Consider the following 14976-nt stretch of genomic DNA (forward strand, 5'->3'; position numbering starts at 1 on the left):
CCCTGCATCAGGCTCCCTGCTCCATGGGGAGTCTGCTTCTCTCTCTCCCTCTGCTGCTCCCCCTGCTTGTATGCTCTCTCTGTCAAATAAATAAATAAAATCTTTAAAAATATATACATATGAAAACATGTATATATGTGTATATATATATTTTTTTTTTTTTAGAGAGGGAGCACACAAGGAAGGAGGTGGTGGGGAGGGGCAGAAGGAGAGGGAGAGAGAGAGAGAATCTTAAGCAAGCTCCATGCCCAGTGCAGAGCCCAATGCGGGGCTTGATCTCACCACCCTGAGATCATGACCTGAGCTGAAATCAGGAGTCCAATGCCCAACGGACTGAGCCACCCAGACTCCCCTGTGTGTTTCAATTTGAGTGAGTTTTGCCCCCATCACCTTACCGCTGCTAGTTCCTGAGTCAACGTTCTGCCCTCTGGGTCATGTGCACTTGGCCCCCTTTGTTCGGGAGCTAGAGTTCTGTGGCCACCACCTGTGGCCCTGCAGGTCTGGGGCGTCGACTTCCAGCTCAGACTGGAGAAGGGGACATGGGTGTGGCCCCTAGCGGGGAAGCCGCGACACCATGATGCCGTCCTCCCCAGAGCCATCCCTTCCTGCCCACGGTCGTTGATGGCGTGCTGCTGCCAAAGATGCCTGAAGAGATTCTGGCTGAAAAGAAATTCAACTCCGTCCCCTACATCATCGGAATCAACAAGCATGAGTTTGGCTGGCTTCTTCCAATGGTGAGAACGTGGGGTCCCCTCCATCCTCCTCCCACGCCCACTGCGTCACCCCCTCATCTCTGTTTGCAGGGCTCCTCCTTCTCCAGAGCTCCCCTTGAATCCAGAGCAGCTGTCCCCTTCACAGGAGTTGACATTTCAAAGGGGAGCTTCTCTAAGATGGCCCAAGTGTCACCTGGGGTGTCCCCACACTCTCTATTGTCTTCCGATCTAAAAACCCTGACATGTGGGTGCCAGGAGGGTCTGCGGGGATGATCACCAGGCAGACACATTTCTGTCTCTGTGACAGGGGGTGGTGGGACAGGCTGCGACACAGCAACCCCGGAGTCAGGCCTCCCTGCTCCCACAGAGCCCAGGAGAGGAAGGAGGCTTCCTGGCTGAATGTCTGCATTTCAAGGAGTGGCTCTCAGGTCCTGGAGGAAATGGTTTGGGTGGTAGATTACATCGCAGAGGGGGAGAAGGATTAGGGATTGCATGCTTTCTAAGGTAGGGGGCTCAGGGACCTATCAAGCTATTGCCAGGATTTGGCCACAACAAACAGTAAATTCCCCTGGTTCCAGGCGCTTTCTTAGGCAAGCATTTTAAAGGACACTGGGACATCCTTCCCATCCATCCTAGGGACAAGGCCTTACGCTTCTGGCAGCCAAGCTATCGTTTGGTCAAGTCCCTTAACGTGGAGGCTTGGGTGGGGTGTTTTGTCACAGTCCTGCGTTCGCACTTCACGGAATTACAGAGGTCACTGACAGACCAAAGCTATAATGGCAGGATCTGGGCCTTCCTGGGCTACTGAGACAGGCGGGAGTATCTGTCAGGTCTGTGTCCTTGGCCCTCTGCTTCAACACTAGCCAGGCTTAAACCTTTCCTGGGTGTCGCCATGTCCAGGGTGGGGATTCTTGCCTGATACACACACACATATATGCACACACACACACACACACACACGCACACATACACACACACACACTGCAAAGGCCTGCGACAGCTTCTCTCTACATTGACTGTATCCTTTTGCATGACTTGAGTTTCTGGTGAAAATAAGCCCATTTGTTTCATTGATTTTGCCCAATGCATCAAAGACCCATGCTTGTCTAAGTCATGACGAAGTGACCTTCAGCCTGCATCGGTCTGGTTGGTTGGTAGGGTTGGTGCCTTCTGCTAGTTGTTGATGCGTTACAAGTGTGTGACTGTTGTTCTAACAGATGATGGGTTACCCACTCTCCGAGGGAAAGCTGAACCAGAAGACGGCTGCATCACTCTTGTGGAGGTCCTACTCCATCGCTGTAAGAGGCCAGGGAACCACAGGAACTGGCTGAAACTCCAAGAGGGACAGACACTGGCCCCAAATTTCTGAGCACCTAAATGGCAGGGTGAAGCCCAGAGATGGAGGGTTCTGGCCCCGCTTTTCTGCCCTTCCCCCCTCAACACACAGCGGGGGTGGTTGCATAGGGCTGGAGAGAGTCACCATTCTCACAAGCCACCCCAGGCTCTAAAAGCCACATCATTCCCAGGGGGGAGGAGGGACAGAGGGTCACTTTTACTTCTGCTCCATTTCAGGGGGTCCCTGAGGAGCTGACGCCACTGGCCACTGAGAAGTATTTAGGAGTGACAGACGACCCCACCCAAAAGAAGGACCTGTTCTTGGACATGATAGCAGATTTGGTATTTGGTGTCCCATCTGTGACTGTGGCCCGTCATCACAGAGGTAAGTCCCAGAGGTTGGACAGGAGAGAGACACCACCCCACCAGCTTCTCTGTTTGTCCTGCCCACTTCTCAGCATAGACAGAGGGAAGCCACCAAGGGTCAGGCTTCCAGGACCGATCCCATATGGCCGGGGATAGGGACACTGTCTCATTTTGGGTCCACCAGAAGGCAACTCTGAGAGGAGGACTTGAATGCAAATAGCTTGTTAGGGAGGAGATCCCAGAACACACCAGCAGAGCAGCGGAGAAGCGGCACAGAAAGGAGTAGGAAGCCACTGGAGCTGCATAGGAAGTGGGTGGGCACCGTGGACACCTGGAGCCGGTCACATCACGTCCCCTGTCATGTCTCAGGGTGATTCTGTGCGACATGCAAGGGAGCTTCGGTATTTAGCCTCCCACTCCTGGGAGTCATGCGTTGAAGCCTGTTCCCAAGGGGCTGTTAATTTCCAGGAGCTCTGACTTGCCACACACATGGGCAGAATGGTCACTTGGTGGCCAAAGCCTCCAGACAAAGAGCTCCAGATGCCAGAAGTGGAAGTCTGGCTGGTGCGCCCAGAAGCTGGGGGAGGCGATGAGGGACCAGCAGCATCTATCACAGGGGCTTCTCCCCCGATGTTACTGTGGTCTTTGAGGCCAGAGTGCAAGGCTTAGAAGATATGTCTTGGAAGGTTTCCAAGATCAGAGCTGGGGCAAACCAGTTTGTTAACTAGTGGAGCTGGGGTAGACTGAAGCCAAGCATAAAATCAGGCTGGTCCAAGACCAAAAAAACCCAAAACCAAAACAAAAAAACAAGAGAAGCGAGCAATGGGAGGTGTGGAGGCAGCTGTTCTAGAGAGTGTCCATTCTACTGATGGCTTCTGTCCATCCTGGTGTGTGGTGGGTCTACCACAGGCCCATCCAACATTGATCCCAGGCTGTGCAGGTAGAGCACGAGGTCAAGGATGGCTAAGCTCATCTAGAGAGGGTGCACCCCTTCTGAGCATCTGTCTGAGGTCCTCACAGGACCCCTCCTTCACCTGGTCTGCAGGCCAGGAAATGGCTCTTGGTACAGACGTCTCTTCTCTAACCGTGCTGGGAGGGTTTTAAAGTTCAGGACTTTCTAGGCATGAGAAAAAGTAGCTGAGCTGACCTGTTCTGTTCCCAAGCCCTCAGTATAATGAGTACAGGCGCTCCTTCCTCCTCCCAAGGGTCCCGATGAAACTCGTCAGCCAGGGGCCACGGGGGGTCAAATTTGCTCTTTCATAAATTTGGTCTTGCCTCTGGATACGTGTCTGATTTGTGATATCTTACTCTGCTTTGTCTGCTGGTCCCAGCCATACTTGGACTTGTGTTTTTTTAATCAGAATTTAGTATCCTGTGACTTTGAATTTACAGTCTTTTCCCAGGACTGCACAGATTTTACCAATGATAGTCTTCATTTTGTATTTGTCCCACTTTCTTTTTGAAAGAACTTCTCTGAATATAAAGTTAATATCCTGCACTGGGATATTATGTGGAAACACGTGAAGAGGGAATTTGATACTACTCTGAATTCCTCCACCAAGAAACATCTGCTCTAAATTTTTGATATATTTTTTGAATAATCTTTCCATGCCTAACATATAACTTAGAAATTAATGTTGTATCATGTGTTCAATAATCACGTGTTCGATATATCAACAGTGTTCATAAACGCTATATTGTAAGCCTTTGTTCAAGATCTGTGAAAAGTCTTCATGCTTAGCCTTATGTGCATAAATCTTCAGTCAAGTCTCTAAAAGTTTTCTGAGGATTGGTTGCTAGAAGTGAAATTCCCAGGCAGGGCCCTAAGAGCATTTTAAAAATTCTTGATACATGTTGTGAAATTTCTTTCCACTGTATGAGTAGGATTTCTTAATTCTCTTACTTAAGAAACTCAGATTTAAAAGTAAACATAATGCTGCCAATGTCATAAGCTTTTCCTTGCCCCCCCCCCAAAAAAAAAGAAAGAAAGAAAGAAAGACCATCTGCATGTTTGCAATGGTGTACTTAGGTAACTAACTCTGTCCTCTCTGCCTCTCCTATTTTCCTGTTATCCTAACCTGTGCCCCTACTTTCCTTTGGACACTTGTGTTTGTAGGAATTTTATGCACCTCCATGGTTTTAGGCAGAAAGCTAAAAAAAGGGGGGGGGATTATCTTTTGTGCGATGCACTGCCCAAAGAAGATCTCTCCTTCGCAAAAGGTCTTAAGGGGCAAAGTGACAGATCCTTCTCTCGGTGAGTTCTGCTTGACCTTGAAGCAGCTGCTAACAGGCAGATTTCAGACCCATTGACCGTTGCTTCTTCCAGACAGGACCTCTTGCTAAACCAAGGGCACATTGATGGGGGTGAGAGAGGTAACTCAATAAATTATTCTACATCCTCATGTGGGGATGGCGTATATGGCTAAGTCATCTTTGGACAAATATTTAATGATAGGGAGAAATATTATTGTCTATTTCATAATGACATCTACAACATCATCCCATTTTTATATTCATAGAAGGGATATATGCTAGAATATGAACATGTGTGTCTTCAAGTGGTGGCATTGTAAGTGATCTTTTTTTTTTTTTAAGATTTTATTTATTTACTTGACAGAGAGAGATCACAAGTAGGCAGAGAGGCAGGCAGAGAGAGAGAGGAGGAAGCAGGCTCCCCGCTGAGCAGAGAGCCTGATGCGGGGCTGGATCCCAGGACCCTGAGATCAGGACCTGAGCCAAAGGCAGTGGCTTAACCCACTGAGCCACCCAGGCGTCCCATAAGTGATCTTTTTGTTCATCGGTTGTTTCTGCACTTCCCGAGTTTGTTCTTGTACATAAGGAGGGAAAAGCTGTGCGATGTCTCCGCCAGCTCCACTGGGGGCCTGGCCATTCCCCCATCAGAGTCAGTCCGTTGTGGGTGTTCGGGTCTGTGCACAGCACTGAGCTCCCCGGGGTGGCAGCCCTGAAGGAGTGGGTGAAACAACTCTGGGTGAAGGTCTTCAGGAAAGCTGACCCCCTCTGGGGGCTCAGAGAGAGGATTCCGAGAGCGGGGACCAGGAAAGCAAAAGCAGCCACCTTTGTCCTCCCTTAGAGACCCCCTTCTCTCTGCTGCCACCCCCTTCTCTGCTGTCAGGAAGCAAGATAGATGATGGAGAAATAGAAAATGCTGAGGTTTTGGATTCTTGTGATGCAAGAGACGGATTGTGCCCTTTCCCCGTGTTCCTACTAAAATATCGGAGCTGTCAGATACTTAAATGCAACCTCAGATTCATGTCACTCCTCCCTAGAGCTTAGGTGAGGAAAACACTACAAACTGCCCAAACTGGGCAGGATAGAAGGCCCCTGTTGGGCTGCAGAGGGCCTGTGAAGGAATCAGACCCGGGCTGTCGGCAGTGGAATGCGGCAGAGTCAGCGGGATGAGCACAGATGTCGTGTGTAGACGGCAGCATCTGTAGGACCCCAGGCCCCTGCAGTGATGGTCCTTCTGAATGGGTCTATGCCCCCGGGTCCAATAGCTGCTCATTCGACCTGCGCTCACTGAGTCACTCAATACCTGGCTCAAAACCACTTTCGCCTCCACCGACGGTGTGCCTTCAAGCGAATACGGACCTTTCCCGAAGCTCCAGGGGTTTTTCTGCAGGTTCACACGGGGCCCAGCGCACAGCCAGCCCCGACACTGGGCAATTGCTATTAATGTTGCTGGTGTTTGTACTCCATACCCGGGTGGCCCTCCTGGTCCCTGAGCGCTCAGGGCCCCTGGCGACCTCGGCACCACCCAGGTGGGTGTCTGGTAAAAATGACCTGTGCGTGCTCCATCTTTCCCCAGATGCCGGAGCCTCCACCTACATGTATGAGTTCCGGTATCATCCAAGCTTCTCGTCAGACATGAAACCCAAGACGGTGGAAGGGGACCACGGGGATGAGCTCTTCTCTGTCTTCGGGGCCCCGTTTTTGAAAGGTGATGGTCCTTTGGTGACTACAGACTTGTAGTTAGGAGATCCGGGTTTGAGGTGGCCTTGGACAGGTTCCCCTTTCTCTCTAGTTCTTACCCAAATACACCAGAGTAGGGCTGAGCTCCAAAGATTGCCAGCCTTTCTCTGACTCCCCCACACATGATGGAGAAGGTGTAGCCATGTGTCCCCATTGGTAGTGTCTCTGAGAATTGGGACCTGGCTGACTGTAAGACACCTGGTGGATCACATGCAGGGCCAGAAAGCCACCACTCACTGCCCTCTTACCAGAGCATATCAGAATGTGAGTGAGAACAAGGTCAGAATGGCTGGTGACCTTGAATCAGGGCTAGTGTACGTCTGTGTGTCTGTCCATTCAACTGTGTATCTACTTAAAACTCATGTCTCTAAACTTAATATATTTAATAATGCTTTAGAGACGACCTCTTGCCAATATCCTCAGTGTCCTAACTAGCAGTGACAGATGACATACATGCGACCCGCCTCAGGGCTGTTTGTGATACGCCAGCGCCTCCGGGCGTGAACTACTTGGGTTATTTTTCAGATTCTGTGCAAGTGTGGGTGGGCGAAGAAGACTGAGCAAGACCCCGGGGAGCACAGTCCTGAGGTGGGGTTGCTGTGGAGGCCCCCCCTGGGTGTGGTGCTGGGCCCGCGACAGCCGGGGGGACAGGATATATAGGCGTCGTCGACAGAGGTGGCCAGCTGACAGACTGACCACAGCCCTCCCCTGCATCCTCTATCAGGATCCCCGAAGCTTAATTGCACACAAATTACCCACATCTTCCTGCAATGCGGGTTTTGATGCAGTAGGCCTGGAGTAAGGACTCAGATTCTGAATTCCCCACAAGCTGTCCAGGGCTGTTGACCGAGGCCTTTATTTCTTCCTCTGCGCAGGTGGTGCCTCAGAAGAGGAGATCGGGCTCAGCAAGATGATGATGAAATACTGGGCCAACTTCGCCCGGACTGGGTGAGCTGGGTGACAGAGATGGAGCAAGGCTGGGGGAGGGCCGGCCATGTGGGCTGGAACAGGTAGCTCCCAGCCCTATGACCCTGACAATGAGAGTTCTCTGAGAGTGGACAGGCTGCCGAGGATTTGGTGAGCTCTCTGCCTCTGGGGGTGAATGAGCCTCCTGGAAGAAATGAAACCAAGAGGTCTTGCAAATCTCGCAGTGTTGTTGGGGGACCCCACGGTAGCTTTGGGTAATTCTTACTTGATTCTGTTCCCAGGAACCCCAATGGGAAGGGGCTGCCCTCTTGGCCAGCTTACGACCAGAAGGAAGGGTACCTGCAGATTGGAGCCACCACTCAGCCAGCCGAGAAGCTGAAGGACGAGGAAGTGGATTTCTGGACTGAGCTCCTGGCCAAGGGGGCGGCAGAAATGCCACCTCGCACAGAACACGTGGAGCTGTGAATGGGAAGCCTGCCTGACCTTGGGGTCCGGGGAGCTCAGACCGGGGTATTCTACAGGTGGTGTTAATGAGCCAAAGAGCAATCTTACTGTGGAGGCTAGGGATTATTGGTGGAGGAGGGTGGAGGTCAGGGAGGGGAACTGTGGCTTCCATTTGGGGAATAAATTCTTTCGGAGACCAAGTCAGTGTTGGTGTCTTGGGCTTGGTGGGCACCATTGTCTGGAAGTCACCTAGGGTGAAGACGGCTTGGCCCTGGGAGCCGCCAAGGAGGACTCCGCCTCTGGTCCTCAACAGCTTCCAACTACCGAATGTGGGTGGCCAGAGTGCCCTGTCCCTCCCCTCCATGAGGAGATACCTGTAGGCAGGGAAGGGGCATCGTCTGTGTGCGCACTCGAGGTGGCCGCGAGGGGAGGTGGCGCCGCACCCCTGGGGCACTGTGATGTGGCCCTTACGAACTCTTCCCCAGGCCCAGAGCTTTTCTTCAAAGGACACAGCAGCCTGCTGGGCCCTTCCCTGAGGCCATTCCTTCCAAGCAACTTGACTGGGTCCTTTCTGTAGCCTGGGCATTAGGATTTTTAAAAAAACTCCCTTTGTTTAGCTGGTATGTAGCCAGCATTGAGAACCACTGACCTGGTCCATGCGTTCCTGAAGGCAGGAACCCTTTCTATAGGTCTCTGGGACTTTGTGGCCCTGCACAGTGTGTGCGCTAAATACAGACGGATGGGATGCATAAGCAGGGAGGAAAGGAGTGTTGCTAGGTTCCTGGAGATCGCAAAAAATGTAGGCCTTCTCAGGTGATGAGATGGACAGACTGATAGGTGGTGGTCAGATGGAACTTTACAAGGTCAAAGTGCTCTTCGGCCTTCAGTGATTCGTTGATTATACCTTTGACTTCTATAAGAAGAACGGTAACTAAAAGTTACCAAATATTTTCTATGTATCTTCATAATAAAGTACTTTTCCTATTCATATCATCTTCACAGTCATACTTTGAGGTGAAGACTTGCTATCAATCTCATGAACGTTAACATGGGGCCCAAGAAAACTCAACAAGGAAGTGGCAGACAGGACCAAGTACATAATTTTCTGTGTAAAATAAAAATAAGCCTTTATTATTTTTTTAAAAAGATTTTATTTATCTGAGAGAGAGAGAGAGAATACAAGCAGGGGGAGTAGGAGAAGGAGAAGCAGGCTTCCCACTGAGCAGGGAGCCTGATGTGGGGCTCGATCTTAGGGCCTGAGCTTGAAGGCAGACGCTTAATGACTGAGCCACCCAGGCGCCCCTGAAATAAGCCTTTATCTTAAAAAATTATTAAGAATTTCAAGACGGCAACAGCAGAGCGTTAAAGCAACCATGAACCTGGGGCTTTGGGTCTCACACCCATGAAGCCCACCTTGCAGAAAGAGCTGGGATAGAAACCTTAGCAGTCTGGTTCTAGAACTTGAGCCCACGGAGCAATCCTTCCTTCCTAAATGGAACACTTTAAACATCCTATCCTCCTGAGTCATAGGCTTCCTGCCAAAGGCGCCTATTTAACTGGCTGTTCTCTGCTGCCCTCTAGTGGGAAGTGTCCATATAGCCACACGTGCTTCAGGGCTGGATCCAGGACCATAACCCCTGGAAGGGACCCTGGCAATGTTCCCGGGGGGACGGTGACTGTGCCAGAGCTGACCCTTCCAGGGGTCAGCATTCAGCATTCAGATTGGTCTCTTGCAGCCTCGAGAATCCCTAACCATGCAGCAGCAGCTTGGGTAGGCCCTTCCCATGTCCTCCTCCTACTTAACCCTAAGATGAAGTGATTCCTGGCCCTGGTGGTCTCCCCAGCCTCCAACAGGAACTAACCCAGCTCCGGGCACCTCAGAAACATTCAGGAAATTCCACTCATGTGACACTTCTCTGTAAAGGATCTGCGCTTTGCCTCCCACCTGGACAGGTGAACGATTCCCAGTTGGCCTCCCTTCCCCTTAGCCTCCGTGCCACGGAGCCAGAGTGATCCATCCGAATGGCCACCCTCGTGTTCACTTTGCTGGAGACACCCTTGGCATCTGATTTTGAAGCTCTACTCATTAAAGAATCTGGGCTGGCCTCTTCACTTGCTTTGCCACTAAAATATGGCAGAAGTGATGTTGTGTTTCTAGAGGCCGTGCCTACGTGCTGAACCCCCATCACTGCCATGGGAATGAGCCGAGGCCAGTCTGCTGGGAATGAGACACCCCACAGAGGGGAGCCAAGCTGGCCAAGGCCAACGAGGACCAGCCCACCTGACCCTCAGCTGCCGACAGGTGGGTGAGCCCGATCAAGTTCAGCTGAGGCTGCCCAGGTTGGCGGGACTTCCCAGGTGGTCCACAGACTCATCAACCAGATACATGGCTATTGTTCTACATTTTGCGGGTGGTGTGTCACCCAGTAATTACCTCCAGATACAACATGATCGCATCACTCCACCAACTTCAACATTTTCAATAGCTCCTCATTGCCCTCTGGAAAAAGTTCCATCCCCCTCTCCAGCTTGGGAGGGCCCTCCTCATCTATATTTTACTTTTTGCAGCGGCTCTTCCACGTGGAAATTTCTACCGCATATCTCTGGAGTTTCCCTTGCGTCCACGCTGTCACTTTCGCTAGTCTCATGACCTGGAATTTTCCCGACTCAGCTCAGGTGCCACCTCTCATGGGAGCCCCTCTCCGATCTCCCAGGTGGGGTTCCATGCATGATTTCTCTGCCAGGTTCTGAGACGGCCTTGTCTCACTCCCCTCTGTAAATGCAACTATCTACTGAGGACCAGCCATGTGCCAGAAGCTCATCTAGATACAGGAGAGAGAAATAGAAGTGGTGGCTGCCTTCTGTCCCCAGGCCACTGGTCCCCTGAAAGATCATTTCAACAAATTGTGGCTAGTTTGGTGAGATGGGTAAGTTAGGAAAGGCTTTTTATTATTATTATTATTATTTTTTTTTTTTAGGGGGACACGAGGGACAGATAAGAGTGTCGGTTTCAGAGAGATGGGGAAAGGCCAAGGGATGAGGCCCAAGGGGCGAGGACCAGGGGCAAGGGGTGTCCTTGGGGACACATCTGCAGCCAATATGGCATGACTGGAGCAGAGAGGGGGCATGAAATGAAGAAGGAGTCTGGATTTACTTTGAAGGTCTTGGGGAGACATCTGTGGGTTACAAATAAGCATGCAGTAAGTGCTCAATATACGTTTCCTTGTCAGCATACTATCTGCGTCCTCCATTAGACTAAGAGTTCTTCAGGGACAAGAGTTACTCCTTCTTTGTCCACCCCAGTTCCTTTCTGGTATGTACTAGGACTAGATATGGTTCTCATCAAAGAATGAATGAGTTAATGAGTAAATACATCCACCCAACATATAAAAAAACAAACCAAATGGACCTTTTCATCCAGCCAAGAATGACCTTTCACTCCCCTGGTTCAGGAAGGTGTTGAGGAGGTTCCCACAGGCGCTGAGGAGGGTCCGGAGAACAAAGACCCCTGGTTCCTGCCGCCCTCTTCCTCGGCCTCTGTGATGCAACAGGAGTGTGCGTTGGCGCCATCTGGTGGCCACGGCCATATTCGGCGTTAATCAGCTTCTTCCGTTCTGGAAGAACGGGCCCTCAGGTTAGAGAAAGTGAGAAGGAAGCTGGAGCAGACAGAAACAGTTCAGCTCAGCATACACACATCCCCACTCGCTCGGCCAGCTTCGAGGGGTCACTGTGGATGCCAACCGAGGTCTGCCTGTCCTCACGCTGCAAGACCTGAGCCTTTAGTCCCACCGCCCCCCACCCAGGATAGGAACTGATCTCAGCCTATGGCACAAAGAAGCCCTTCACGATGGCTGCTCCGATCAGGGTGCTTTTCACAAGGGCCCCCCCGCCGTTCTCCGCAGACGGTGGAATCCTGGGGGAAGGAGCCGGAGGAAAGAAGGCAGTGATCAGGGTCGTCCTAATATCCTTCTTGCCCTCCTCCTAAAAGAACGCTGATTTTGTGCAGGGCCGCAATGTACCCAGCGACAAATTCCATTCCCCTGACAGCTAGAAGTTGCCCTGATACATGGGTCTGGCCAGTGAGACACAGACTGACATCCTGGCGGGGATCCGGGAGACCCACTTTTCTCCAGAGTAAAGGGTTGCAGATGCAGTTGGCCTCTGCCTTTTGTCCTTTCTCTGTTTCCCTTCTTCCTGCCTGAAAGATAGGCAAATGCAGGTGGATTAGCTTTCTTTTCTCTCTCTCTCTCTCTCTCTCTCTCTCTCTCTCTCTCTCCAGGAGCATGAGAACCATACGCTACGGATGGAATAGAAAACTAGAAGCAGTCCAAATCCTTGATGGCTTTCTTAAGTGTCTCCAGAGCTACCGCAGGCTTCTGGGCACGTCCAGGCAGAGACCCGCTCAGAAGCTCTTCTCTGCGACCAAAGATGCTTCTCGTCTTCTTCCTGCTGAGGAACACACCTCTCCCTGGCCCACTGCCTACTGGACACAAGAGAATGATAAAACCTCATCTGTTCAGGGACCATAGTTAGATGCCTGTTACACTTATTATCCTAACCTTTAGAGGAGATGGATAGGGAGCCCAAGGGAACCTGTATCTGACATAAAGAAACAGAGAGCATGAGGTTAGGGTATAGCTAGCTTCTCTGGGAGATAGGGAACCTCTGTTCAAGGTGAACTTTCTCACGGTGGTGTCCTAGTGCAAGTCATTTGTTTCTGAGCACACTGGAGGCACTTAAATATGTATACATTTACATGCATGTTTGTGTTACATGCATGTTACATGTAAATACATGTATACATTTAAGTATGCATGAAAATGCATACATATTTAAGTATGTTAGTTTGTATACAAACATATGTAACACATGCATGTAAACTATCTATGGGTGTACGGATTATAGATTGTTTGTGATGAAGAGGGTGTTGGAACTAGTTGAGGACCCACGATCCTACCAGCTGGACAGAGTTATGCCTGCATGGCCAGGGACCAGGGACGATGGCAGATCAGAGTGCTTAAGAACACAGACTCCCTGGGTTCAAACCCCAGTGTCGCCAACGGGTACATTGTTTCAACTCTCTGTGTCTCAGTGTCCACCATTTGTGCACGGGGGGATAATAACACTGCCTCATGGTTTCATCAGGAGAATTCAGTGAGATGAAATTTGCAAAGCACTTGGAACAGTAACTGGCACCGGGTAAGCCACTGCGTTGGCTCATTAAATGTCAGCGCAGTGCGTCTGGCCTTGTCCAAGGTGCTTATACTCCTAAGGTCTCAGTCCCTCTGGGAATGAATCCATCATGGCTGTTGAGACCTGAAAGGCTCCATTCTCTCTTTAAGAAAGCCAGGAACCCCTTGTCTTTCCCTTCTTGTTCCAAACCTCCAGTGGGGTCCTCTCTAAGTGTAATAGTCTAGTCAACAGTTCTAATCTTGGATCCCATGCTCCCTGATCTGACTCTATGGCTAATTTGAAATGTCAGAGTTGCCTTGCCCGTCCTTACCTGGGAAGTGGGAAGGCCTCAGATACCACCCCACCCCTTTATTCTTCTCTACTGATAAGGTATTACTGCATGTGGCTGGAGATGGGGGTCAGGGGAGTCTGGGGGCCTGTCATGCAAGAACAGAAACTTAGCAGGGACCTGGGAATAAGTCAGGTGAGCAGCAGGTAGGGGCCGCGATATTGGGCTGGTCATGGCCTCCAGGTCGGCATCCGACTTCCTATGGCCAGGGGCTGGGCTTGCTTCAGGCCCCACCTCTTCTGATTCCGAGTCTGCCCATCCTCAGCTGTTCCCCTGGACAGGAGCCTGAAGCTACAGGGGTTGGGGGGATGGGAGGTGGGGGCTGTCCCTCCCAGGAAGACTTGCTCTGCTCACCAACAATCCTTTTACGGCTCCTGGGTATGTCCAGGCAATGGACTTGGCTTGGGCCTCTTCTGGAGACAGAGATGGTCTTCCTTGATTTCCTGGAGCCTTCTGGCCCTGTTGGTCGGGCCCAGCTCAGCCCCTCCCACGCCTGAGGCCGACATGGCTACCAGCTGTTAAACCACTTAGTGGCCAGATCATCTGGGAGTCTCCGGTTGCCACACTCCTGTCCGCTCCTCCTCTGAGCTGGAGCTGAGGTCAAGTAATGCCTGAGTTGCTGCCCAGCTGGGGGAGCCTCTCCCATACCGCAGCCTAATGGGGGCTGACAGCAGAGGGCTTGTGGGGCCGGCCGGTCCAGCAGAAGGCTGGCTGTTGCCTAGCAAAGCACCTGGGCTCTGGTATTTCCTGAAGCTTAAACTCCCTGCCCAGGTGGTCATGTGCACTGGGGCACAGGGAGACTGGGATGTGGCCACCCAGACCCCAGTTCAAACCTCAGTGGCACCAGCCAAAGGAGGGGACAAAGGAACAGAGACACCGTTTCGGCTGCAGGAAAACACAGCAATGACTGGGCTGCCTTTGACATGGGCAGAGGAGGGGGAGGGGGAGGAGATGGACATTTGTCGCAGAGCTGATCTGCTCTAAACACGTAACAACGAACTTCGGAGGGACAGGCACTGCTCTGAACACGATGTGAGCATTTAGTCGCTGTCGGGAAAACCAAGGCCATGTTGGATGTGGGATGGATCCCATGGAAACTCAGCATGAATGAGGTGACAGACATTCAGAAATAAGCTCTGTTGTCATCCTCGTTTGGTTGGGGTTGGAGAACAGAGACCGACACCATGGATCACTTGGAGAAAGAGGGCCCCCAAGGCTGTGTGTGTGTGTGTGTGTGTGTATCTCCATGAGTCTCAAACCCCTGAGAATCTGATGAACACGTGCATTCTCTCCCCCACAGAGGTAGACACAAACTCATCAAAGCCAAAATTCAGAAGGTTCTGGAAGTCTTTGAAGTCCATCCATAAATAAGTTTTCATAACTCCTGACCCATTATACAGATGAATAAATTGAGGCCCAAAGAGAGCGCCTCACACCTATCGGCGCCTGTGGAAGGGGACAGAAACGAAGCTATAGTTCTCCACAAATAGGCCAGGGGTGTGATTCAGTGCGGGAACAGGGAAAAACCTGCCGGTCGCCTCAAGCAAGGCTCACCTGTGCGGGCTTCTCCTGCCACATTTGTCAGTTGAGGGCACCGGGCGGCAGCCAGCAACCCATCGTCCCCAGAATTGCTGCCCTTTCTGCTTCTGGTCCAGCCTCTCTTCTCTACACCCGCCGGGC

At 51.4% G+C, this 14976-nt stretch overlaps 1 protein-coding gene across 1 annotated transcript in view; it reads left to right on the forward strand.

Annotated features, from left to right (window-relative positions):
• The window catches only part of CES1 (carboxylesterase 1), a 30107-nt gene extending 22134 nt beyond the window's left edge, over nt 1-7973 (forward strand). Inside the window, exons 9-14 of the mRNA XM_082712512.1 lie at nt 594-734; nt 1931-2011; nt 2286-2433; nt 6241-6372; nt 7280-7352; nt 7613-7973. Coding sequence (XP_082568638.1) covers nt 594-734; nt 1931-2011; nt 2286-2433; nt 6241-6372; nt 7280-7352; nt 7613-7796 — 759 coding nt within the window. The 3' untranslated portion in view covers nt 7797-7973. The remainder of the gene's footprint in view (nt 1-593; nt 735-1930; nt 2012-2285; nt 2434-6240; nt 6373-7279; nt 7353-7612) is intronic.
• Nucleotides 7974-14976: the final 7003 nt, after the last annotated feature.

The sequence above is a fragment of the Mustela nivalis genome (assembly GCF_964662115.1).
Source record: "Mustela nivalis genome assembly, chromosome: 18".
Lineage (NCBI taxonomy): Eukaryota > Metazoa > Chordata > Mammalia > Carnivora > Mustelidae > Mustela > Mustela nivalis.